This window comes from Mus musculus, chromosome 9 (assembly GCF_000001635.26).
Source record: "Mus musculus strain C57BL/6J chromosome 9, GRCm38.p6 C57BL/6J".
NCBI classification, from domain to species: Eukaryota; Metazoa; Chordata; class Mammalia; order Rodentia; family Muridae; genus Mus; species Mus musculus.
Window position 1 is genome coordinate 63189296 of NC_000075.6, and position 27808 is coordinate 63217103.

Genomic DNA, 27808 nt, shown 5'->3' on the forward strand with positions numbered 1-27808 from the left:
TCTTATTATCTGTGTGTTGTATGTGTGTGTATTATATATTATCTGTGTACCTGTGTGTGTATGTGTTATCACCTGTGTGTGAGTGTGCCTAGCCCTTGGAGGCCAGGGATCCACACTGGATGGTCTCTTTTTCATCCTATCTTATTGTTTAAGACAGGTCTTGAAGTGAAAAAATTCTAGTTTCTTTGGAAAGTCATTTATGTCAAATGATGTTTGGTCGGGGCACACAGGTGAGAGGATGTCTTGCTGAGGCAAATGTGAGAGAATGTTTTCCTGAAGCAGACACAGGTGAAAGGATGTTTGGCTATAGCAAACACGTGAAAGGGCCTGTGATGAAGGAGTATAAACATGACCCTGCAGACCGTGGGAGAGGAGCACTGGCTACTTCATCGTCCTTGGCTTGTTCTCCCTATTCTTTGCTAACAACTCTCATGTATTGGTTTGTTTTACATAGCGTTGTTGAGCCCAACATTGAGAGAAACTCACCCAAGGAGAACCTCACTCGTGAGGTTCCTGTGGCAGCTTGCCGCTTCTGCAGCCTCCCCCTAGGCTGGGTGGCCAGCCTGGTGTATTCTTCAGGCTTGAACTACAGCTGTTGGTTCCTGCCTGGTGTCTGCCTGCCTAGAGGCCTGGTCTGCAGCTGCTGAGTCACATTTGGTGTTTGCGATGGGACCGAACACGTCAAAGAAGACCAAGCTCACCCCCAAAGAACTACTGCTGAACAGGCCCAGTTCCCCATATCCTAATAACTCTTCTCTCCCATGGCTTCTGCTGGGTGGTGGGCTAGAGGAGAGGTTGAACCCGTATTAAAGTAGATTGCAAACAATTTATGCTTCCAGGGCTTCTCACGGGACCTGGAGCTCATCAGCTGGCCGGCCAGAGAGCCCCTCCTAGCATCCTCTGTTCCCACTTCCAGCACCAGGATTATAGGTACATGCCATGGCCTGCTTTTAAATTTTACTTAGATTTTTTTGCTTGTATATGGTGTGTTTGTGTGCATGAGTGTGGGGATCAGAGAAAGACATCGGCTGTCTTCCTCTATTACTCCTTTGAGACAGGGTCTCTCACTTGAAACTCTCCTTTTTAGGTAGGCCGGCTGGCCAGCGGGCCAGTGATCTCCTGACACCTGGCTAGGGATCTGAACTCAAGTACTCATACAAACACAGTCAGCTCTTTAATTGCTGCCTGCCTTTCTTTTAAAAAGATTTCTTTTATAAAATTAAACTTATGTGTATGGATGCATTTTCTGTGTCTATGTCTGTGTATTACTTTCATGCCCGGTGCCCTCAGGGGTCAGAAGAGGGCACTGGCTCCCCTGGAACCAGAGTTACAGATGGTTTGTGAGCCACCATGTGGATGCTGGGAATTGAACCTGGCTGGGTTCTCTGAAAGAGCAGTGTGGTCTTAACCACTGAGCCACCTCTCCAGCGACTATGTATGTATGCATGTATGTATGTATGTATGTATGTATGTATGCATGTATGCATGTATGTATGTATGTATGTATGTATCATTGTGAGTTTATGTGCATCACATTCATGCAGGTGCCTACAGAGATTAGAGGTGTTGGATCCTGTCTCTGGAGTTATGGGCAGTCGTGAACTGCCTGATATTAGGTCGGGAACTGACTTGGGTCCTCTAAGAGCAGTACATACTCTTAGCTGCTGAGCCATCTCCTGAGTACTGGAATTACAGCTATGGAGAAGCAACATGCCTAGTTTGAGTCCTGTCCACCAGAAAACTATGCCAGCCATATTGCTTTTAGCCCTTAACATGCAAGCATTATGAAAATTCCTTGGTCCAGCTTCCTAAGACTTTTGTTTAGGGCATAAAAACAGCTATGTGCAAAACAACAGAGCGGAACTTAGCAGCTACACACTGAACTGTATTTTGAACCTAAGAACCTGAGTTTTGTTTTGTTTTTGTTTTTTTGGTTTTTTCGAGACAGGGTTTCTCTGTGTAGCCCTGGCTGTTCTGGAACTCACTTTGTAGACCAGGCTGACCTTGAACTCAGAAATCTGCCTGCCTCTGCCTCCCAAGTGCTGGGTTTAAAGGCGTGTGCCACCACCGCCCGGCTTGAACCTGAGATTTTAATGGTCTGAATTAAACCTCGAGTTTCATATTTACTCTCCAGAATGACATGAACAACAATTTTAAAGCTGTATATTGGGTACCTGAGTCTGTAAAGTCATTCTACAAACAAAGAGAGAGTCTGACACTGTTATGTGCATGGCCAGGTGATCTGGCCTATCCATCAGAATTCATCATTATTTAGGCAGGACCACGTGGGTTCCATCTGGAGTTCATGTGAGAGTTTTCAAAGGGTGATTTGATAACTTTCGTATTTCCACAGGCTTCATCTTTGATTTTCTTCCTGTGACTTGGAGTGTAGGACCCATAGGGAAATTTTTGATAATTCTGTGGGACCCACAGCTGACACAGCTCGAGTCCAAGCCTCTGGTACCCTGCTGGCTAGAGTTCCTGTGCTTGAGACATAAACTGCGTGCTCTCTCCCTCTCCTTGCTCCCATTTTCCCAAAAGGAGCATTCTTGCACCACAATGACAATGGCAATGGGCGATGGGCTCTACAGTCCTTGCATTCCTGCTGAGGCCCGTGACTTCTGGTGGGAGCATCATCAAATAGGCCACAGGCAGAGAGGGTAAAGACACAATCAAAGCCATTCATATGTTACAAGGAACATAGACCTGGTTCCTTAAGATATGACTCGGCTCAAGACAAGGGACAGCCCACGAGTTTTCCAACTCCCTCTGGGTCCCGTTTTTACTCAGAAGCAGCCAGGGAGGTCCTGTCGTGCTGAGCCCTGCACAGGACTCCCTATCGCTTGTTACCTCTTCACCAATAAGGGTGAGCCTCACCTCCACTATACTGCGGGATAAATTCCGCCAAAATCTTAGTGGTGAGTACAAGAGAAAATTAAGTACAGGACGGTGCTTCCTGTGAGTATGTTTTTCTTTATTTCTTAAAAATATATTTGTTGGGCTGGGGAGATGGCTCAGCGGTTAAGAGCACTGACTGCTCTTCCAGAGGTCCTGAGTTCAATTCCCAGCAACCACATGGTGGCTCACAACCATCTGTAATGGGATCTGATGCCCTCTTCTAGTGTGTGTCTGTAGACAGCTTCAGTATACTCATATAAATAATAAATAAATAAATCTTTTAAAAAATATATTTGTTAATTATAAAGGTAGGGTAGCACAGTGGTAAGTGCCCACTCACGCGCCTTGTCCTCATGACAGTGCTGCCTTCCTCAGGGGTGTTTCTTACACACATCCACATGCATTTATGAGTGCACACATGATCTGCAGGTGTCTTATTTATAAGTGACCAACTCACTGCAGCATCAAACATGCACTTACACACGGCTATCTCTTTTATGAAACCCTACTTCTTTGTTTTAGTAGCTGAGCTCTCCAGCCATAGCCAATGATGACCCAGGTAAATGAGTCTCTGTTTCTAGAGCCTGCTCCAAGCTTTCTCAGTTGTGACTAACTGCAAGAACTCCCAAACCATCAGAGACCAAACAAAGGAAAGACAACAACAAGCAGACCACTTAAACAGCAAACCAACAAAACCCCCACCCCCCACCTTTAGTCTGTCCATGAAACCCACAGATAGTAAGTTCAGAGGTTTTGGGGATGAGTTTTTAACTTGCAGCTTTTAGGGGAAGTGAGAGCTAGCCTAGTGTGCTGTGAATGAGCAATGCACTGCAGGTGACACCAGAGGCGCATGCGTTGTGTGAGGGCTCTGTGGCTCCCAGAAGGCGGGTGCTTAGAAGGAAATCCCACCATGGGCGAGCTGTGTGAGCTGTGTGAGCTGCACCTTGTTTAACAAGGCTGAGGCTGGCTCTGAGGGAGGCCTCACCTGGCAATGGGGAGCAACACTCAAGTACCAGGCAGTGCAGGCTAAACTCACTGCTCCTAACGCTCCATCCCAGCATGCCCAGCACCGCTCTAACAGCTTGCACTGTCAGATCACACGCGGCTGGAATGAATGACCATTTGGGAATTGAGAGGGAGCATCTCTGTCCCTTTCCCTGCTCACTGCAAACTGTCATTTGCAATCAAAGCAACCTTGCCTTGGAGCTGGGGACAAAGCACCGGCCATCAGCAGGATCTGTTTCTGAGGAAAGAGCAGAGATTCTCACTACATTGATCTCATTTCACTCTACGTGAAACCAGGACAACCCCTCCCCCCAACACACACACACAGACACACAGACGCACAGAGACACGATTCTCGAAGGACTGCCCTACACACTACAACTGTCTTGTCTCCTGGCTGGGACTTCTGAAAGGCAGCCCCAGCAAGTGTGACCCTTGGATGAAGCAGATGAAGAGAGGTCTGCATGAAGCTTCAAAATGGTGGGGTTTTTTTTCCAAACACGAAACTTAAGTCCAAGGGTCTGAGCTTCAGAAATACCTACCCAGGGCTGGGGATCTCTGTCAGCAGGAGAGTGCTTGTTCAGTATTCATGAGACTCTAGTTTCAGGATCCAGCATGGAAAGAAAACAAAAACCCTACCCAATAAAGTAAATAATGCTGACTTTCTAGCCTGTGGGTTAAAAAAAAATGTCCCGGTTTTAGGGAGGGTGGGACTGGGGACAGAGTTACGTATCACAGGCTGGCCTCACAATCCTTGTGTGGCTGAGGATAATCTTCAACTTCTGATCCTCCTGTTTCTACCTCTCAAATGCCACGATCACAGGTATGTGTCACCATGCTAGGTTATCGGGTGCGATTGATGGATCCCAGGGCTCTGAGCATGCTAGGGCAAACGCTCTACCAAGTGGACCGCAGCTGCAGCCCTTCATGTGGGGCTCTGTTGTAATGTCAACCATAAGCATGGGACTGGAGAACTCTAGTGCCGCAGAGAAGACTCACTCACCATCAGCTCCTCAGGCGCCGGTCTCTCCTTGGGCTGCTTCCTCATGCTGCAGGAGGAAGACAAAAGAGCCTCATTCATATGGTTTTGTAATTCCACTATCTACCGTGGTTTCTGCTGAAAGTCTACAATCTACCAGCTCAATGCTTGTCCAAATTACTAACACATGGTTCCTGTCTTATGCTGGCCTTGAATCAATCTCTTATTAAAATTACTGTTGAGGGAGCTGGAGAGATGGCTTGGCAGTTAAGAGTACCAACTATTCTTCCAGAGGTCCTGAGTTCAATTCCCAGCAACCACATGGTGGCTCACAATCATCTATAATGAGATCTGATGCCCTCTTCTGGTGTGTCTGAAGGAAGCTACAGGGTACTTACATACATAAAATAAATAATTCTTAAAAAATTACCGTTGAAATAAAGGTATGTTTCCTGTAACTTTATTTTTTAAAGATTGATTTATTTTATGGTTGTTTTGCCCACATGCAGGTATGTGTAGCTCATGTGTGCCTGAGCCCACAGAGGTCAGATCCCGTGGGATTGGAGTTACAGGTAGTTGGGAAGTACTTACTGCGTGGATGCTGGGAACTGAACTCAGATCCTCTGCAGGATCAAGTGCTCCTCAGCACCGAGCCACGCCCCTGTCCCTGTAATCCTGTTTATGAAATCATTGTGAAAGGAGCAGCGACATTCTCGTCCTGACTCAGCTGTCAGCTTATTTCAATCTTACATTCAGGGAATTATATAGTTCTATTTTGGTCTTTGGGAAGGCACGTGAGAAAACACTCCTTGGTTCTGGCATTCAATGCCGAGCTATAAATAAAGGGCAGAAGTGCAGACAATACTACAGGCCACAGATGGCTCCCGACACGTCCTCTTGACTTGCACTTATTTTAGCTAAAATGCAAGGTGATAATTCATTTCACAGCTACAAGACAGTTAGGCTTATTTACGCCCCTTAAAGAACCACATTCCTCATGCAAACTGTTTCTTGACTTCCCTTCAATAGCTATAATTAGTAGCAGTTGCCTGTACCTAGCTATGCGATGAAGGACCACAAATGGTACAGAGGTGAGTGTGGGCAGCTCCTTACCTGTGGCCATGTGCATTTGTGAGGTGGAGTCATGGAAAGAGATTGCTGCATTTCCTGACAGTATTTTTTTTTAAAATAGATTTAATGATAGCTTGGTAACCAAGAATACCTAAGACCCATTAATGACAAACATCGAGGCCTTTTCCTTCCCTGTAAATTACCACATGCACCTCTCAATGCCGCATCTGTTAGCAAGTGACTCAGGCTGTGTGGACAGTGGAGTCCATAACAGTCCTGACCTGACATCCCACAGTAGCTGTATCTCTTGGGAAAACAAGGCTACTACCCACCATCACTTCTGTATTGGCTGACATCTGTGGAGGTGGTAAGGAAGCCTCATGCACTGTTATCCTGGTTGCCCAGTCTGCCCCACCTCCAGGCTGGTCTCAGACCACCCAGAGAGCACACAGATGTCGGAAACCCATCCTCTCTCTGCAATGCCCCAGCCCTGGGCTCCAGGCAGCCTGGCATAGCAGGCTGATCCTCAGTTTGTGCATAAAGTGGGGCGTGATAGACTTCTGAGTGTTTTCAGGAATTCCATGTATTGGAGATTAAGAGGTTAATCTGTTTCTGGACAAGGGCTCTAACAAACAGTTTTAACGAGCTTCAAGAGCTCACGGGCCCAGTGTTTAATTAATAAGCATTTGCCCCCAGCATGGCATGCTTTGGAAACAAAGGATTTTTGGAGCAAAGATAGTTTTTAAAAGCTACAGAATATGATGTAAGTATTTTAAGTAAATAGAAACAATTACAATTTTTTGATTTGGGAGACATTTTCTTCCTCATTTTTTTTTTCTGGTGGAATATAAACTGTACGAGACATTTTCATTAAGAGGTAACATATTACACTCAGTCAAAAAGGTGATAAAGCTTGACATTTATATTAAGGAATATTTCTTGGTTTCACTTTTGTGTAGCCATCAGATGGATCATGCGGGGGAGGGGACAGTGCACAGCCATTGCAGTGGAGCAAGGACTCTGCTGCGGCCCACCCCACCTTGTCCTGCTCCAGAGCAAGGCTTCTGGCAGAGGCCGCCTGTGCACCTTGCGGGGAAGGGAAATGGAGGGAGAGGAACTGGGGAGTTACAGAGTTTCAGAATGTTAGGTGTGTATTGCCTCCTCCTCTGAAGATCACCATTCCAATGTCCCTAATTGCCTCGCCTCTCTGGGGTAATTCCCCATGCTGGGGTGAGCCAGAGGGCAGTAGAGCAACTGGCCTCCTGAGGCCATACCACAGAGGTCCAGCAGGACTGGGGAGAAGGTGAAAGGGCTAATAAAAGAAAGATGTGTCCTGTCAGGAGGAAAACGGCAGAAGGCTGGAAAAGAACCCTGGGTTGAAAACTGTTTCTTCAGGGTAAAACAGTGAGGCCGGTGAGTTCGGAAGGCCATGCCTCGAGGCTCCAATGCCCACTCCTGCAAAATCCAGCATTTCTTCCCTGTCCCTCCAGGGTTGGAGAGGGCTTAACAAAGGGCTCTGAAATATCAAACTTGAGTGAGATTTGACTATATTGTGTTTAAAATACACATGAAGATAAATTATTTACTGGGAATCATGTGAATTAATGTACTACTGCTTTTGCTAAGTAACAGGCAGTTTTATGGATAAACTGAGGTTATATTAATAAAAAAGCTTCATATGTCTATCAATAGGGGCTACAAAATTATGTATTTTGGGGGAAGAAAAATCAAAGAGGTTTCTCAGTTTATTAAGACGGGGGGGACACCTCTAAATTATGTCCACAATCCTGTGTGTAAGTAACATTTACATAATTTAAACAATTCCTTGGCTTTGTTGCCCTAGCTGCCCAAGGCCCCTAAGTCCCTCCCATCTCCAAAAGGAAGCAAGGAGAGTCACAAGGTCTCAGAGAGCCTTGGAGTTAATGGCATGTATCATTTACATTGAGGGCACAGGGGTTTGTAAAAGGGGGGTGTGAGTGTGGGGGTGGTGGGGTGACGGGGAGGTGGGGGAGGTGGGATAGGGGTGGGGTGTAGGGAGTTTGGGGGTGGGGGTGGTGCTCACCACTGAGTGATGAAATGTACAAACGGCTCCGAGAACTCTCCAAGCGGAAGGACCGGCGAATCCTGGGAGGGAGGAGGAAACAGTCACCCAAAGTCACAGACTGCTTTTTTTCTTCCTCTTCCACCCACCGAGGAGGAGCTGGAATGGCATAAGGCCTCATCCAATTAAAAGGACTGGCTGAACCCTCCTCCACACAGTGAGGTAAAGATGCCAAATTTCAAGGCACACACATTTTACGATGGTGAGAAACAGAGAGCAGAGAGGGAGGGGTGGGGGGAAAAGGACAATGATAGCCACGGGGTAGGAAGGAAGGTAGGGAAAGTGTAAATGAGAAATTAATGATTATTTAAGTAACACACAAATGGTCTTGTAATTAACAAAGAGCCGGGAAATTATTCTTGTTTTGACCTTTGTTTCTTTTCCTGGGTTTGCTGGTTATTTACATCTTCCTGTTATTTACTTCTATTTGTATATTTCACTGCTCTTATCTGCTTGCCCTTGCTGTATATTTATTTGCATTGTGTTTTCTGCTTGTTTATTTGTTTTAATTTAAAGACAGACACTTTGTAGGGTATGTTGTTTCCTGAGAAGGAATTTCATCCATTCTGCCAGTCTGGGCCAACTGTTGTGTCAGGAAGCCGGTGAACTGGGGACATAATGAGAAACTCCCACCTCCACGACCAGACAAAAAACCAGGGGTGGCCATAGGAGCAACTCAGAAAGAACAGGAAGCTACACGGCCACAAATGACTGGGCTTCGTGACCCAGGGAGAGACCCCATTGCCATTCGCAGAGGAAGGCTTTAAGAATTTAGGAGTTTTTCCACGAGTGACAGAGAGCGCTGCTGTGTTTATAGCGTGGCAGCTCAGGATGTAATGAAATTACACTGCAGAGTACTTCAACAGTCATCTCATTAGGCCTACAGTTGGAACAAGAGAGTCACATAAAGTAGGCAGCTGCAAATGACTCTGCTCTCATCCATTCTCATTTGCTATTAAAAATACCTTTCGGCGCCTCTTTCCCTCCCTGACACCCCTACACAAAGTGCCCTGCAAAGTATGATACATGCACCTATTTAAATTAACAAAGGAATGACTTATTTTAATCTCACTGCGCTTTGGAGTGCTTTGGCCATTTGGATGAGCAATATATCATTACATACAACCTTCCAGCGCTGCAGGCTAGGAACTCAGAGTATGCAGCATTTGGTGGGAGCCAAACAATTTCTCTAGCACACAACTGTGTCAAATGCATGCATGTATTCATTATGGAGAACGAGAGGAAATAGCTTTGATGTAGTGGAAAGCAGAAGAAGATAAAGACACCTCTGCACTCCGAGTGTCATTATCAATGGTGGCAGATAGACACAACCGCACAGCCTCCTATGTGATTAGTAAATATACATATAATTGCTGTGGCCAATTATCAGAAAAATGAGATCGGTAATTACAAGACAGAAAATTAACTAGAACTCTTATTAAGGCTTTGTTTCCGATTCAAACACTTTGGAAACTGCTGGAAAATACAATTAAATCAAAAGGAACTGAGGGGGCCAAGGCTGCCAAAAAAAAAAAAAAAAAAAGTGTACGTGAGAAGGTGAGCACGGTCCATCTTGGCTTTTGCACGTGTGCACTGAATTTATTCATCCAATGAAAGCAAAAGGGGAGGGGACGGCGGTGGCCGTCGTTCCAAATTTGAAATTGTCACCAGTAGAGGAAATCTTCCAGGATGACAGAAAACAAAGGACAGGGGTGTGAAATAAAACCTCCTCAGCTTCAGAGCACCACTCACAGGCAACGCCCAGAGCAGGGTGAAGCAGTTACTCAAAAGGCGCAAGACCCACAGTAACAAGACCGGACCTCGGCAACACCTCTGTAACATGGCCACAGAAGCCCCATTGGTTCGAAAAGCAAAAATAAAACTTGGTATCAATTTAAGACCTGGTCTGTTCTGAGGAAAGCCATCTAGCATCTTCTCTCTCTCTCTCTCTCTCTCTCTCTCTCTCTCTCTCTTTCTCTCTCTCTCTCTCCTGGGTCAAGAACTGACATTTTAGCTGGGCATGGTGGCACAAACTTTCAGTCCCATTGTGTAGGAGGCAAGATGGTTCTCCCGAGTTCGAGGACAACCTGGTCTACATAGTAATTTCCTAAACAGTCAGGACTACATAGCGATATCCTGACCCCAAAAAATTTAAAAAAAGAAAAAGAAAACTCAGAAATGACATTTTTGCACCTTCAACAGCTGTGAGTGAGAAGGCAGGTAAAAGTTGAAGATGCAAACTTTACAAATTCTCATCTGTGAAGAAGCACTGTCCCTGCATGGGCCTCTTCTTTCTTAGATGTGCGCGTAGGGCCAACTGTCTGAGTGGCCACTGCTTAACTGACTTACTTATTTACTTACTATTTTTCAAGACAAGGTCTTTTTCTCTGGAGGCCTGGCTGGCCCTGAACTCAAAGAGATCTTCCTGCCTCTGTGTCATGAGTGCCGGGATTAAAGGCGTGCAGAGCCACGTTCTACCCAGTAGTTGCTTTCCAACTCAGTATTTAGGAAAATAAAGCTTGATATCTTAATGTGGCTGAATATTTACCAAGATGGTTAAACTTCTGGACTGGATTTCTACAAAGATCTTGTATAAAGCATGATGCTAATGTAGCCTTTGCTGCAAGGTGGAATGTCAAGCAAGAGTCACTTATGACTCAGAGACATGGCAGCCTGAGGAAGGGGTCACTTTAACACAGCAGAAGGAAAATGAGACACGCAGCATCTTATGTGGATATTTAATTTTATTTAAGACCTAATATTATGGCCTGTTACATGTCTCATATTATAAAACTATGGAACACCGGGTGGTAGACGTGAATAATTTATTTTACTTCTGACAACAGCAGCCCATGTTGACTTTGGAGAGTCGCAGAGAGCAGATTCTCATCTCAGTGGGGTCTAGAAGAAATCACTCATCAGAGATGTGGGGGGGGGGGACAATCTAATCTCAAGTGCATGCCATCAGATATTTCTTTTTCATTTTAAAACCCACATCTCTTGCATGCTTCAAGGAGACCTATTCTGAGAATCAGAGGGCTGGCTAGAGGGTGGTGGAGAAAACAGGCAAGGCTGACCCTGGAGACTTAGTGTTCCACAGAAGCAGCTGTTAACATACAAGAGAGCAGCGCACTAACAGTCTGCCAACAGTCATACTGCTGAAGAGATGCTTTCAAGAGCAAGAGGAAGAAGAAGAAGAAGAAGAAGAAGAAGAAGAAGAAGAAGTAGTAGTAGTAGTAGTAGTAGTAGTAGTAGTAGTAGTAGTAGTAGTAGTAGTAGTAGTAGTAGTTTGTATAGCTCAGGATGAGAAACCCTCTAAGAACAGGTCTATCTTGTTATTTTGTTCAAAGTTTAGGGAAGAAGCAAGGTCAGACACATACTTAAAAATTAGGCTCTGGCTTCCTGAGGGTCCACCGGAAGGGGAAGCACCTCGTCATTGTGGGACTGACGGGGACTGGGGACTGAGACCCATTGAGGGGTGGGGTGAGGAGTCAGAGACGCCAGTAAAGTACATGTTGCTACACATCCAAATGTCCTCTGGGAACAGGGCTCAGGCAAGAAGAAGACATGCGTTTGGAAACAGACATGCTGACTGAGGAAGCCGGTACTCTAAATGTCTCAAGATCTGGTGGAAACCGGGAAGAACGGGCGTGGTGGCGCACGCCTTTAATCCCAGCACTCGGGAGGCAGAGACAGGCGGATTTCTGAGTTCAAAGCCAGCCTGGTCTACAAAGTGAGTTCCAGGACAGCAGGGGTTAAACAGATAAACCCTGTCTCGGAAAAAAAAATGGGTCATAGAAGCCTTTAGGTCCTGGGTTCCGGATGTCACCCCGAGGGCTTTCTTGTAAACATCTAAGCAGGAAGGTCTGGACTGCAGGAGCAGGCACAACCTTAGCCAAAACCTTTAACCTGAGATTGAATCCCAAAACAACTTTAAAATCCTGCTAAGGACCACAAACTGTATCCTGCCACCAAGCAGGTAACTGCTAAATGACTGACAGCAGCCACCACGAAGCATTTTAGTAAGCAGTTCTCGGCATACAGGGGTGGCGTGTGTGTGTGTGTGTGTGTGTGTGTGTGTGTGTGTGTGTGTGTGTGTCTGCCAATCTCAGAGGCTTCGTAACTATCTGGTCAGCCCTTCTGCTGAACAACCAAACACGGGCAGGCCGCACACCAGACAACAGCGAAGGACACTGGGAACAAAGTTTGAATGACGCCTTTGCCTTGTGAGTAATGAACAGTTCAGAGAGGTCAACCCATTACAACCCAAACTGTTTAATTATTAATTATGCACAATCTCTGAGCAAAGGGACAAGTCTGGAATGTTTAATGTGTGCTAACTTCAACTGGACTCTCTCTCTCTGGGTATTTTGTTATTAGCACTTGTCAGCAAGGTACTCAGGCATAAAACAAAGGCAAGTAGCAGAAAATCGTGTGTGTGTGTGTGTGTGTGTGTGTGTGTACCTGCATATTCACTGAGGTGGAAGAACTACAGTTGCTGCCAGATCACACAGTTAAGTCTTCCAATGAGCAAACTTGTGACCGACTACAAGGGCAGGAAGGGCAGATATTCCTTATACAGAAAGCACAAATAAGAAAAGGCTTTTGAGGCAACCAAAGAGGGGGTCACTTTTGTAAAAGAATATCCGGTTTGAAAACCATGTTCCTCGGCTTTAAGGATCACCATGTGGTTGGAATCGGAATGCTTTTCCAGAGGTTTGGTTCCCAGCACTGCACGCTCACAACTGCCTGCAACCCCAACTCCAGGGGATCTGATGCCCTCTTCTGTCCTCCATGGGCACTGCACTCATATGCATCCACCTACATGCAGACATGCACACACATGCATACACTTTAAAAAGTAAAAATAAATCTTTGAAAGGACCTGTACATTAATTTTTACCTCTAATACACCCTACTCCTGTCCCCACAAATAATCACGTGTCTGAATAAGGTCAGGGCCCACGTCTGTGCTCATGTTGGAGTCCTGGTTGCTTTACTGTGTTTGACTTATGGGAGTTGTAAGTGGGAAGTAGGGATCTCTATTCTCTCCAACTGAATGAGAATCTAAAACCATATTAGGTGAGAACTCTCAAAAAGAAAAAACTATTTTTAAAAAATTCGCAGGAAGCTGAAATTCTTAGATCCTTGCTTTGTCACAACTGGCAAGGTTGAGGAATCTTTAAGACATATTTCTGAGGACTTCAGTTTTATGTTCACTCAGAAGTAAAGACAACAATGGACTTTTACAACAATGTGGTGGTTAATTCAGAGTACATCCAAATGGAAAATTATGTATTTCTCAGTCACATGATAGTTTTCTCAAGCGAGCACCTACCACATCAAAGACGGTGAGGCTGGCTCTGTGGGATGACTGATAGGGTATCAGGGAATGGCAGCCCTGAGCCTTTGCTCTTCACCTGTCCTCTCCCCTCACCGCAGGGAGCACATGCGGTATTAACACCATGAACGTTTCTATTTGTACAAATACAGGTATCCCTCCAAACCAGGATTTTATTTTACTGACATATGGGAGACAGAGGGATAACTAAACAATCTTGGGCTATTGACTTTGTGAGTTCTATGATCAATGTTAAAATGCAGTAAAATCTTCTAATGGGGGAGGGGCTGGAGAGATGACTCAGTGGTACACAAGGATCAAGACTGAAGTTCAGAGCCCAGCACCCACGGGTGTGTTTCTGCAAATACCTAGCACCAAGCACCAAGGGGAATAGACACAGGGTGAGCATTAGGGCTGGCTGCTGTCAGCCGGGCCAAAGAATGAGAGACCCTGCCTGAAAGGAAGAAGGTAGAGTGACAGAGGACTCCTGACCAGACCGACCTCTGAGTTCAGCACATGCATCTGGTCATGAGTGTAGACATGTGTACACATATGTTCCTGTCCCCTCCTTCCTCATACACATGCGCAAAAGAGGAAGCTCTTGAAGCTGTTATTTTATTTTACTTTATTTTATTTTTTGAGACAGGGTCTCTCTTCAGAGCCCTGGCTCTCCTGGAACTCACTATGTAGACTAGGCTAGACTTGAACTAAAGGCATGTGCTATCACGTTTGGCCTGCTTTCTAAGATTTAAAATAGCCCATTTTAAGATACACTGATGCTACAGTACCAAGCCAGTAAGTAGTTAACATTAAAGAATCACATGAAGCCAACACCAAATCACGTTCTATATTTTCATGGTAAGTCTTTTAATTCAAATCTGATGTTCCTGTGGCTTGGCCCAAACATATCTGGTCTTAGGTCCTGTGGTTCATACTAATTAGCACAGCAATCTTAGATCACTCCATTTCTACTCGTGGTGCTGGGGTCAAGGGTCATTTGTAATTTCAGAGTCGTCAGGTCAGGCAGAAGAGCATTTGGCTGTCAAATCCCAAATTGGTTTTTGAGCCTCACTGTTCATTCCCTATGGTGGCCATCTCTGTGAGACAACTGGCAGATTCACAGGCCAAGTCTGTGTTCTCCAGGAGAGGAAACCTAGTTGGTCTAGAAATGAAAATCCAGGGCCAGCGATGGAACCCAGCTGGTACAGCATTCGCCTAGTGTGCAGTGAGCCCTGGGCTATTATCCACAGCATGGTGAAAAACTGGGTGTGGTGGTGCAAGGCTGCAACCCAGCACTTGGGAGGGAGGGGCAGAAGCTCAAGGCTTCTTGGCTACTTAGGAGGTTTAAGATTAACCTGGAATATAGGACCCTGTCTTTAATAAATAAAAACCCAACAGCAAAAGAGAAAATTAGACCTCCCCCCACTTTTTGTTATACACATATAATCTAGTCTATAAACCAAAAAACCTCCTGTGCAGTAGGTATTGAGGTCTTGGGTGGGTAGGCTCAATGGGTAAGAGGGCTTGCTATGCAATGTAATATCTTGAGTTCAAATCCCAAGAACCCAAACAAAAAGTAGTATGTGGTCACATGTGCCTGTACTTGCAGCCCTGTGTGTGTGTGGTAGTGGTGGTGGGGCAAGAGGATCAGTGGGATTTGCTGGCCATCAGTCTCCCTCTGTGAATACAGGGTCATTGAATGACCATGTCACAAGGGAATGAGGTAAGGAATGACAGAGCAGGACATCCAGTGACGTCTTGTGGCCTCTGTGCTCACGTAGGTATATGTACCCACATACATGTGTACCTTACATAAATACACACACATAAAAAAGAAGACAGTGTTATGGAGGATAATGGGAAATTAGTAAGTTTTAGTATTTGAGCAGTCCTTCAGGTTTGGATCTGTACACGTCTTTGGTTATGACTGCCAGGAGAGAGGAGAAAGGTAGGGACAGAGGTACAGGTAGGTGGTTAGCTGGTCAGCTGCTCTGTTACAGACATGAGCCATGCCTCAGCAGAGACCGCCAGACACAGCTTATTTAAGAGTATTGCCACTTCATGACCCGAAGTGCACTCTTTATTCCATGCTGAGATGAATTTGCCCAATCCAGGGAGTGTTCTGAGGCCAGCACTGGTGCGGGAGCGAGGCTCTGCATTACCAAGGCTGTGAAGACATCAGCAGAGAGGATGGCCTCTCGTGGCTCAGCTGGAGCCCTGAGCCCTCCTCCACCCACCCCACTCCACACTGGGCCTGAGTGGAGGTAGTGAAGGATGATTCAATTTCCACCCGGGGTCACTCCATATCTGGGGTTGCCAGACGTGACAAATTACACGTGTGGGCATTTTGGTGTGAAGTTCTGTCTGCTGGTCTGGCCTGACAGTAGCAGTTCATTTAACTTGTCTCAGATGGCCCTGGAACCAGGGGCTAAAGGCTTGAATTCTCACAACGGAAACACCCACCCTGCCCGTAAACCCTTCGGTCAAGGGAAGCAGCTGCTAGCCAAGAGAGCACTACCGCCAGATGTTAGCCAAGAGAGCACTACCGCCAGATGTTAGCCAAGAGAACACCACCGCCAGACGGTTTATAAAGCCCACACCGGACACATGGATGGACCAAAGGAATCTGTCTCTAGGTGACTGAAACCACATCACAGATATCTTTTCAGTTACATACACTTTAGAAGTTCCTCAATATTATGATGAAAAGAGAAAGATGTTTGCCATCAATGTCACGATGAACCCAACTCAGTTACTAAACTTATTTTGCTATCATTACAAGATTTACATAAAGACTTTCTAGACATGGCAAAGATCAGGTGCTTTAGAAATTCTTTGAAAACAGAAGTGGAAAGTGAGTTTGTCTTCTCAACTGTATCTGAGGTGGCACCTTTCCCAAAGCCAACAAGCATCCTTTGCTCTTTTAATTTTGGGTTCTTGCTACTCTTAAACTACAGGGAGCAGCATTATTTAGAGGTACCTGCGTGAACCCCCTGCACACAGTCACAAAGCTTCCTTTCCTGCAGCTTAGGCACAGCCGCAACAGCATACTTGGCCACATCGCAATGGGGTTTCATTTACAAAGTACAGCCCACTACTGTCCTTACTCTCTGCAGCGTCCCGATGCATTTCATAAAAACACTGCTGCGGATAATCAAGCGTGACCACTGACATGCACAAGATTGAGTTTTAGGGACCATTAAATGGGCTCGCCCTCGTGGGAAGCCTCCCGCTCAGGCTGCTCTAGAGGTAATTATTCAGCGACTCCTACCTGTGGTTCCCCTTGTTCCCATATAGTCTTTGAATTCCATACACTGCTAAGGTCAGGCTCCTTTTTCCTCATGAAAAGTCCAGCTACACGTGTTGGAGCCAGGACCCACATTATCATGCAAATACTCGGAACTGGCTTTATCTCACCAGGTTCTCGCTGCAGAAGAGCTGATTAAAAGCTGTCTCAGATGGAAGCTGTCTCAGAAGCTAGAGTAAGCAAAAACAGGAGAGAAAAATAGCCCTCACGGTTCCGAAATGGAGTTCTAACCCCTCTTTGCACAAAGATACCTGATCCACACACACACTGCTCAACTGCAAGAACCTGGCAGGTCCGTGTCCCGAAAACTCAACAAGCCAGAACACCATCAAGTCAGACTCAGAATTCGTGGCAAAACCAGAGTCGGCGTCGCCACACCATGTGTTCCCCTGAATGCTTACTGTTAGAGTAATTACTGCCATTTGCCACCTGCATTGTGAGCTATGGATATGGGGGCACCAGCACCTGGTGACTTATGGTGAAGGAGCTTGGGCGGAGTCTTGCTTACATTTTAGACTGAACCCAAAGGCCATCAGCTACAATAGCAAGCTTAGGACTGTATGTAAAACTGTGCTACACTTGGTTCCATAGAATAATTAACAGGGAGGGAATTTAAAGCTGGCTGAAGGAGACACTGCATCGGTTCAAAATTAGTTACTATGAGAGGAACAACGGCGGGGGATGAGGGAGAGGATATGAAACAAAACAAAACAAAACTACACACTGTGAAATGAGTAAGTTCAGTTAGAATGTTCACCAGGATTTGGAAAATCATAATGCCATCTGCTACTCTGGACCTCAGAACATCAGGGATCTCGGGGGCCCAGACGCTTCCATTTCCAGGAGGAAGGAAGACGGCTGCCTCATTCTGAAATGGGGGCCATCACCCAAGCCGACCAGTCTGTGGTCTCTATTGAGGACATTTTGCTTCTCATACGATCATCTCCCCTGGTTTAGGGAAAACTAACAGCAGGCAGGACCATTACAGCAACTGACCCTGGCAACCAGCGTGGGTTCAGGGTGTGAAGGTCCCATCATGGCGGATTAAATGAGTACTGTCCTACGGCTGGGTAAGACTTCACAATAGCGCAACACATGTTAAATGGCAGCAGCCAAAACTGGCCCCATCGGGCAACTGCCCATTCACACGATGCTATTCACAGGCCTCTGCCACCACGAAATTAATTCATTAATAATACATCAGGTTTCGTGGACAATTCAAAGAAACCACACAAAGCTTACGCATCCTGTCGGGTCTAAAGAGGCAGATCCTCCCTCCCAAATATCCATGAAATCAAAATCACAGCAATAGAAAAAGAAAAATATGGAGAAAATCTCTCAATTGAATTTGCCCAGTGCTGAAAAAAATTTATAATACCACAGATTTTCAACATAGTTAGTAAAACACGATTTTATATAACTATGTTTTAAAAATTATTTTTCTTCCATCAAGTGACTTTGAACATCTTTCAGACTATCAGAGAGAGGAAAAAAATTCTCTTACATTGTTCTCCTGTAACATTTTAAAACTCATTTCTTTCTTATTCCTCCCTCCCATGAACTCATAAATATGAATTAAATATAATTATAAGTGAACAGCACATTAACTTTTGGATTACTGCTGTGTTTTTGTAGAATGTTAATGTCATTTCTAAAGAAACAGTTATTGTCAATAGAAGAATGTAATTACTAATGGAATCTAGCCTTAACCTATTTGCAATCTTCAAACCAGCCAAACTGCATTAATTTAAACACACTGGACGTTTCAAAGGAGGTATTAGGTCTCCAAAGACTGCCTCACATAAAAGGAATATTGGGTTTCAGGTTTCCCATGATATATATTCCCATCACCATAAGACACAGGCCTAGTTAATACAGGGCTGGAGGACAGGACCATTGTGTGCATCCAGGAGCACTGGCTCTCCCAGTTTCCGAGGCTGCCACCCTTAACCCACTGCAATACCAGAGATAAACTCCATCAGATAGGTTCCCATTTGTCAGGGAGGGTGGGCCACACATAGCCAAAAATGTTGCCTGCGTAGCCAAGAATCTTAGTGAGCCTGTCTAGGAATGCTTCATTCTGCAGAGACTCAATCTTGCCTGGTTCTTCCCTTTCCTCTCTCTTCTGCCCCAAAGATAGCAGAAACTGAATGGCCAAATCTTTTGGCTTTTACCCTAGCTACATCCTAGTCACAAACTACAGTATTTCTTAAAGATCTGCAGATGGCAAACGAAACTGAATCCTTCCCTAGCCCCCTCTTTCTCTTGAGATAAAATTCCATGTAACTCAAACACCAGGAGACAGATGACCTTGAAATCTCTATGCAGTGGAGGATGACCTTGGACTTGGGTTAACAGAGGTAAAAAATGATGCTTTAGGGGATAATAGTCAACAATTTTTTTAAGTAAAATAAAGTATTTATTATTTTAATTTATATGCACTATGTATGCACATACCCTGGATCGCCTAGAAAGGGAGTTTTAAGCCATTGGATGTGGGGGTTAGGAATTGAGCTGGGTCCTCGGCAAGAGCAGTTAGCACTCTTAACCATCTCTCCAGCGCCAATAGTCAAGATTTAAAACCGCCCGGCTAAAAAGAGATGGCTCAGCTGTTAAAGGCTAGGCTCACAACCAAAAAAATCATACTTTTAAAAGCACTTACAGCCGGGCAGTGGTGGCACACGCCTTTAATCCCAGCACTTGGGAGGCAGAGGCAGGCTGATTTCTGAGTTCAAGGCCAGCCTGGTCTACAGCGTGAGTTCCAGGACAGCCAGGGATACACAGAGAAATCCTGTCTTGAAAAACCAAAAAAAAAAAAAAAAAAAAAAAAAAAAAAACCAAACCAAAAAACAAAACAAAACAAAAAGATAAAAGTATGATTTTAAAAAAATTTATTTTGAGGTTACAGTGAGCTCAGCATGGTGGCACAGCTATAATTTCAGCTCTCTGGCAGCAGAGGCAGGAAGATCAGAGTTGCAGTCACATAATAACTCTATGTCTAAGATCTGATAAACTGCCAGACTGCATTTCATAGCAACTATGTTGCTTTACGTGGGTTCAAGCCCCTTAGGAAGGTTTCCCCTGTCCAAGGTCTGGTCAACACCAGCTCTCATTGCTGTCCGGGTGATTACAGGCGTTCTTCTGGGAGGGAATGAAGTCTGATTTGTTGACCACAAGTCTCCTTATTGGAATAATTCAAATCCTTTGCTTATTTGTCTTTTCTCTTTGCCACTGACTTACGAGTGTCTTTACATATTCTGGATGCTAGCTATATATAAAATAAATATTTTCTCTTATTCTGTTCTTAACCCCCAAAGTTGCTCAGGATAGTTTTATACTTATGATCCTCCTGCCTCAGTTTCCTGACATTTTTTGTCTGGAAGCATGGCTATGCACACCCAGGCTACTTGTTGCCTCCTGTCTCTACCCCAGCTCCCTGCCATCCTGACATATGCCACTACCACACCTTTATTGATAGTTTTGCTGTACGTTTTGAAATATCCTCCTACCCCAGCTGTTCTGGATGCTTTGAAGATTTTTAAATTTTTAATTATGTGTACGTCTGTGGGTAGGACACTGCCATGCAGGCCAGAGCACTGTGTCTCAAGCTGGGATTATATATGATTGTGTGGGTGTTGGGAACTGAACTCTGGTCCTCTGCAAGAGCAGCAAGTGCTCTTAACTGCAGACCTATCTCTCCAGCCTCAAGTTCTGGCTACCCCTACGTCCTTGCATTTGCATAGCAAATTTGGAATTAGCGTATTCATTTACGCATAAAAATCACCCAGTAGTAGCATTTTGGCAGGAATTACATTGACTCTGTAGATCAACTTGGATATTACCACCTTGTCTTTTTTTTTTTTTTTTTTTAAAGATAATCAGTTAATATGCTGATTTAGTGCATGTATGTATGTATGCTCTTGCCATGGTTTGGGTGTGGAAGTCAGAGGATAACTTGTGTGTGGGGGTCCATTTTTTTCCATCTATCATGGGGGTCTCAGGGACCAAACTCACGTGGCCAGGCTTGGTGACAAATGTGTCAACCTGCTGTGCCATCCCAACAGCTCAATATCACCTTCCTAAATAGAGTTTTTACTACATAGAATGTATTTTCCTTTATTTATGGCTTTAGTTTCTTTTAATATTTTATAGTTTCTCTTTTTAAATTTCTTTTTTTTTTCTCCTGAAACTACAACACAAACTGCTTTGTATTACTGCCTCTGTGTATGGAGATTGTAGATTGTATGTGGCCTACAGTTGGAATGTCGTTTCTAGTGCTTTGCTCATATAATATGACAGCATATGTAAACCTAGTTTTACCGCCTTCTCTCTGATCTGTAATGCCTTCTACATGGACATGCTAGTTAAGTGCTGAATTGGAGATGTATTTTGTCTTTTTTGATTTTAGGGGCAGGGGATGGTCTTTTACCATGAAAATGTGTTAGCTTTTCCGGAAATGACTTCCTAATCTAGGTTTACTGAAGGTTTATTGGGAAAGGGCGTGAGATTTCCTGAAGTGTTTTTGTCCCTTACTGAATGAAAATGGTATGTAGTACTGATTGATTTTCATGTTCAGACCAGCCTTGCAGTCCTGGGATAAACCTCACTTCCTTATGATATTGTCCAATTTTTATTTAGTTTTTACTGCTGTGATAAACACTGAACAAAAGTAACTTGGGAAGGGAAGGGTTTATTTCATGGTACGTTTTCCAGACATTATTGAGGGGAGTCAAGGCAGGAACTGAAGGCAGAAGTTTCAAGCAGAAACTCTGGAGGGATGCTGCTTACATGCATGCTCCAGGCTTACATTCAGCTACACTTCATGCCCAGTAGCACCCTAAGAATGGTGCCACCCAGAGGTGCCCTCCTACTTCAGTCAGCAAATATTTCACAGACATGCATGTCTACAGGTCATCTGATGAGTCAGTTTCCAACTGAGGTATGTATGTATGTATGTATGCATGTATTTATTTACTTATTTATTTTTGTGAAAGGATCTACCTATGTTGTTAAGTTGGCATCAAAATTAAACAGGACAAATATTTGATTCCCTATAACTCTTGCTGAATTCAAGATGTAAAGTCCTGCTGGTGTTTTCATGAAGTTTCTTTCATGAAGGGTTATATTTTTATTTATTTGTGTATATGTGTGGATACAAATGTGCCACAGCACATACGTGGAGGTCAGAGGGCAACTTGAGAGAGTCACTGGTCTTTTCAATATCTGGGTCCCAAGGATCAAACTGCTTGGTCAGCCTTGGAAGTAAGCACCTTCACCCATCAGGCCACCTTGCTAGCCCTAGTTGTCTTTCCTGCCAATGCTGTGGGCTCAGGTATCAGTAGTCCTGGCTTCATAGGAACAGTGAGATCAGTGCTTCCCTCAACCCTATTTACGAAGCATCTAAGAAGGAGAGGTGATGTTAATTCTTTAAACACTTGGTTAGATTCACTGTTAAAGCAACGATGCTGAGCTGGCTTTTATGGCAGGTTTTATTTACTTAAAATACTTTGCACTGCAATTTGTGCTTCCAGGAATTTGTGTATTTCATACAAGTGATTTTAGTCTAGTGGCATATGTTTTTTCAGAGATTCTACTCTACTCTACTCTACTCATTCGCTCAGTCATTTATTTTTGAGGCAAGCTCTCCCTGTGTGGTCCAGGCAAGCCTCCTGTGTGGTTCCTGCCCAAGCCTTCCAAACTAGAAGTGCTAGTGGGGAATGCAGGGCTTGTACACCCTTGACTGAAGACCGAGCATGCAGCTTTAGGAGAGACCCACATGCAGCATTAAGGGAAGAAGGGAGCGCCCTCCCAGCCAGCCACTAATTTTGTTGGTCTTTCTTTTCGTGTGTGTGTGTGTGTGTGTGTGTGTGTGTGTGTGTGTGTGTGTGTCTGTGTTTCGAGACTTCATTTTCCCTTCCTACTTGCTTGGCTTCAGTCTGTTCATTCTCTGCTTTCTTAGGATGGAACCTCAGGCTGCTGATTTGCGATCCTTCTTTTGCAGCTGTCCTGGCCGAGTTTTCCAGTGCCCACTTGGTTTGCTCACTATCCCACTGAACATATCTGAACATATATGTTCACATATCTGTCAATTTCCCAGGTTCTCTTCTGTGACTAATTCTGCTTTCTAGCCATGGGCTCTTTGGCTCTTGGTCAGGGTCTGGCTTCTGGACTGTTAGTGTTCCCACGGTGGCCTTCCTTAGGGAGCCGTATTAGAGAAGACAGAGGGAGGTCCTATGCCAAGACCAGAGCAGTCTCCTCCCCATGTGAGTGGAGAGAAGACTGAGTCTTCTCAGGGCCACTTAGCATCTGACCCAGGCCTCTGTTTTCCACACTTCCATCCTTCCACACAGTCCTAGGCTGAGGTAGGATGGAATGTTTGCTCGTTTACAAAACTCAAAGTTCTAAGACACCAACACACAGTCATTAATTCTGAGCAGGTATAAAATGTCACTTCAACAAATTCACTTTTTATATGTAAAATGAATAAACAGAAGTATAAATCAGGAATTTGTTAATGGTTCTTTTGAGCATCTACAGATGTTATGCAAGAATTTATTTTTAGTAATAATATACCTGAAATGTATGTGTATGCTTAGAGTAAAAACCTATTTTTCTGCTTGTCATATTTTAGACAACATGAACATTCTGGAATACATCTGTGATCTCAAAAATGATTTATAAGATACTTTTAGGTCTTTATGCCCTACATTTATGTTTTCTCCTGTTTTAATCTAGGCACCTCCATTTATCCTTTCAGACTGAGTTTAAATGCAGTACCTCCTTACCCACACCAGCCGGGGCTCTGTAGCAGTCATCCTACACAAAGCTTTGCTTATTTGTTCTGTGCACACTCTTTCCCAAGGCTGTGGACCATGTAGGGTCAACAGACTCCCAGAGAGACTCCCAGAGTCCTTCAGACTTCCTAGTTCTCAGCCTGCACCCACTGGCAGTTCCACTAGCTGGCTTGAGAGATGGTGGGATCTGGTGACACAGACATTACTGTTTAATCTCCACTGTGACAATCCCTATCTGGCCGGCCCTTTGCCACCAGCCACCCTGGGAACCCATGAACTGGAGGTTGCGGAGCCTCTACTGTTACAGTGTGAGGGTTGGAACTCCCCAGGGTTCTTCCTCCCTGGCTCACTGACTTGAGCTGCAGGTGGCTTGGTGGCCTTGCCTGGAAGCCCATTCCTTTTGGGGTTGAGGCTGTCCCGAATGTTTTCAACCGAGGCTAGTACACAGCTGGCACTTGTTAACTATGAGCTAAATGAATACAGGCCCATGCACTCCACTGCATTAGAGGGACCTGAGCTGCTGTCCCCTCTTCAGACAAGGCTGTTGGATCTTACAAGTACTACCTAGGGATCTGACTTAACTTGATCCATTTTAATTTTGCTAGGGTCACCATTAGGAGTGGCATGACCAAAGGCAGATGTTAGACCTGTTTGGATAGCAGACGGATGGCCCCTGACAAGAACAAGGAACCATGAGAAGAGAGACAATCTCCAGAGAGCACATGAGGAACAACGATTAAGGAGGAGATTGGTGCTATGACTTCAAGAATACCACTGAGGGTCAAGGCCAGACACAGTCACATTCAGTGACAGCACAAAGTCAGCTCCTGTACTTTGATAGCCCTAGAGGACATTGATATATCTAATTTCAGTTGAGCAACACATCCTAAACACAGACCAGAGTCTCAGAGAAAATGGTAAAGGTCATTTGTTACACTGCCAGAAGGCTGACAAGAATAACACATTTCTTTTAAAATACACATTTCTCATAGATAGCAGAGGTAGCAATAACATTTCTGTTATATAGACAAAAGAGCTGTTGTACTCCTGAGGGGTATTAAGTACTTAGGGAACCAGGTACAGGTAAATAGACATTGTTTACAATGATGGAGGGAGTCAGGGCCTGGGTATTAAGAAGTTTTCTTGAGAGGGCTGGAGAGATGGCTCAACGGTTAAGAGCACTGACTGCTCTTCCAGAGGTTCAGAGTTCAATTCCAAGCAACCACATGTGGCTCACAACCACCTGTAATGGGATCTGATGCCCTCTGCTGGTGTGTCTGAAAATAGTGACAGGGACAGCAACAGTAACAGTGTACTCACATACATAAAATAGATAAATCTTAAAATCAAAGTTCTCCAGAGACTTATACCCTCAGCTAGTTGGCTCCAAGCTAGCCAAAGCAGACTGGATTGTCCATATTTCTGATGGATGCCTTGGCTACCTTTCCAGTTGCTGGTCTGTGGCCAAGTCTCATCTTTGTGACTCTTATGCTCCTGTTTAGTCTTGGTGTCTTTTGCTTGGACATCTTGTGCTCAACTCTGGCTCTGCCTCATACTTCATCCTTGACTCTCCGGCTATTTCTAACACTCACCTCTGGCCACTTCGGGGCTAACTTGCTTCTGAACACCTGGGTGTTGATTAATCACTGTCCACTCTCTGCTCTGCTATGGTCAAGGTCAAGCTGAAGCCAGTCACCTAATATGCCACATTAGGATTCTCTACTGTTATGTTGTACAAGACTGTAAATGTGCCTGAATTAGGCTCACTTAGCAGGTTGTACTTTTAAAGAACTATATGTTTGCTTGTGTGTCTGTGCAAGGGCATGTGCACATGAATGCTAATTCCTGCTCAGGTTAGAGGCATAAGTTCCCTGGACGCTGAAGCTACAGGGAGTCGTGAGCCATCACTGTGGGAGCTGGGAATTGAACTTGAGTCCCATGCAAAGCTAGTGCATTATTTTAGTCACTGAACCATCTCTCCAGCCCTGGTGGTACTCTGACATCACTTCTCCTGACTGGTTATATTTACTCACAGAAGCCCCGAGAGTCAGAAGCAAGTGAAGCTGGAAGAGAGTTTACAACCTCATGGGACCAAAATGAACAGAAGCTGTCTATACTGAACACCAGTTCACAGCGCCCAGGAGGCTAGTGCGTTTGACGCATCACCACTGAGAAGTCCAACCCAATGCCTGGGGCTCAGGACTCTGCATTTTTTGTTTGCTTAATTTGAGACTGGGTTTCACCGTAATAGTAGCTCAGGCTAGTCTCAAACTCAGTCATCCCCTCTCAGCTCTCTGAGTGCTGGGGCTGTGCATGTGTTTGGGTTCTGCATTTTAATGAGCCTTAGCTATTCTGATGCAATTAGTCTTTGGAGTGCTATGTGGGGAACAGTGACCAGTGACACACACAGGGACAGGCACAGTGCACACAAACCCTGACCCATGCTTTCTCTGGCACAGCGATGTACCTTGCCTAAGGCAGTTCATCTGGCTGCTCCTTTCCTAACAACTGTCCTTGATGAGATTTGAGATCCCTGTTCTAACTAAAGCTGGTGTAGGGTGTCATCTCAGTTTCAAGGCCAACTTGGTTTTAGTGGAGACACTGTCAACTTCCAAGTTCCTAGAAAGAGGGGATTTTACCAGTAAGCAGGGATACTATATTCTATTTTTCTTTTGTCCAAGAAGAGCATGCCATTTAAGTACAATACTATTGCCCTTCAGTATGACTTTATAATATTTTCAAGTAAACTAAACAAGTAAAATAATTTATATGTATAGTAACCACTGTGTCTGAAGTAAGGAATGGAAACATCTATTTAGTTCCCTGGCAATACATGGATCACTGGTAGGAAAGACGTGTACCTGAATGCTTTGATGCCAAGAGTGGTGGAGCCCAGGAAATGGCACAGGCTGTGCATTTGACTGGCTACGTCAAGTTTCCCTGGGCACTTCCCCAAGCAAAACTGGAGGGGGATCTTAGGAAAATGACTTAATTAGAAAGATTCTGATGGGGACAGGATGCTTTTGGAAAGCAGGATGACAGAGATATTGATGAGCTATTAGGGTGCAGGAGGCCCATCTGATGTTTGAGATGATGGGGTCTCCATTTGTTTCAGGATGATGCCTTCATTTCTCACCAGCATGGTTTACGGCTTGCAGGGGATATGTGGCCGGGTGGGCGGGTGCAGACACGGAGGAGCCGAGAGCCCGCCCCGCCCCTGCTGGATATGCTTGTGCTTATTCTTCTCCTAGGAGGATCTTTATTTTTTCTCCCAAATCTCATAACTGGTTATGCAGATGTTTAATTGAGAAGAATAGCTATGAAATTACGGCTTGTTTGTTTTTTCCTTTTAAACTTTCCTATCTGGACCACTTACTGCCTCTCCTCTATTTACTAATGTTCTAAACATTATAAAATTAAAGTTTTAAAAGCTAAACTTCACTAGGAGGCTGAGGTTTTTTTTTTTTTTTTTTTTTTTTAAGTTATGTGTCTCAGTTGAGAGCCTTGTGCCTGTAAGACTGCTAATAATCAAGAAGAGCTGAAAGTCAGAGTGGGAAGAATCAGTGAGCTGAGTGAAGCAGATAAACTTCCCAGAGGCAGAGGGATGAAGGAGGTTCAGGGGAAGGATGCTCAAAGCAAGGGGACTTAGGAAGAAAGAGGCTCCTTAACGGAATATTAGAGGGGGCAGGCTCCAGAAAATGTCTCAGGAGGTAATTGAAGCTCAACTCTTGACCAGAGCTCTGAGCAAGCTCCTCCCCCATTTTAAACTGTGATTTGCTTTGATGGAGAAAACCAGAAAGGCAGATTTTTATCCACTATGTTACTATTCACCCAACTCTGACCCTTCTCCATAGAATGCTTTTTTCAGTGTCTCTTATGGAAGAAGTGATACCGCTTTAATTTCCAGCTCCATCCCCATCTGGCCAGGAAGACGATCAATTAATATTATTCTGTTTTGTCTGCAGGGCCTCTGACATCCCTGAGGACCAGCCTGTGGGACAGTGTCATCACAGCGCTTCTCGGCTTTGATGGGGAGAGCAGGATTCAGGACAAGGCCGGCTCGTGTAACAGAGCTCAGAGCATGCTACACAACTTGCTTCGAGGATGTTGGGCATTGTGCTTCATTAGGAAACAAAATATAAGCTTTCCACACCATTAGGGATGACTTTAGGAGTGGAAAGCACATAAGACGATGCCTCACCTCATCAACAATGCACTGCAGAAGCTGGAGAGGCTGCAATGGGGAAGAAGAGAGGGAAAAGTATTAGCCTGTGTGCAATATCTTTACAGTGGAGTGGAAAGAAAAAAATCA

At 44.7% G+C, this 27808-nt stretch overlaps 1 protein-coding gene across 6 annotated transcripts in view; it reads right to left on the reverse strand.

Annotated features, from left to right (window-relative positions):
• The window catches only part of Map2k5 (mitogen-activated protein kinase kinase 5), a 217915-nt gene that overhangs the window by 25528 nt on the left and 164579 nt on the right, over nucleotides 1–27808 (reverse strand). For 5 of the 6 annotated variants that reach the window (XM_006511146.2, XM_030244354.1, NM_001364494.1 and 2 more), the window contains 3 exons: nucleotides 27698–27730; nucleotides 8016–8077; nucleotides 4907–4952 (listed from right to left, as the gene is read on the reverse strand). In XM_006511146.2, coding sequence (XP_006511209.1) covers nucleotides 4907–4952; nucleotides 8016–8077; nucleotides 27698–27730 — 141 coding nt within the window. Of the gene's footprint in view, nucleotides 1–3208; nucleotides 4142–4906; nucleotides 4953–8015; nucleotides 8078–27697; nucleotides 27731–27808 lie in introns of those variants that run through there. The other variant, XM_011242740.3, reaches the window with a different exon arrangement.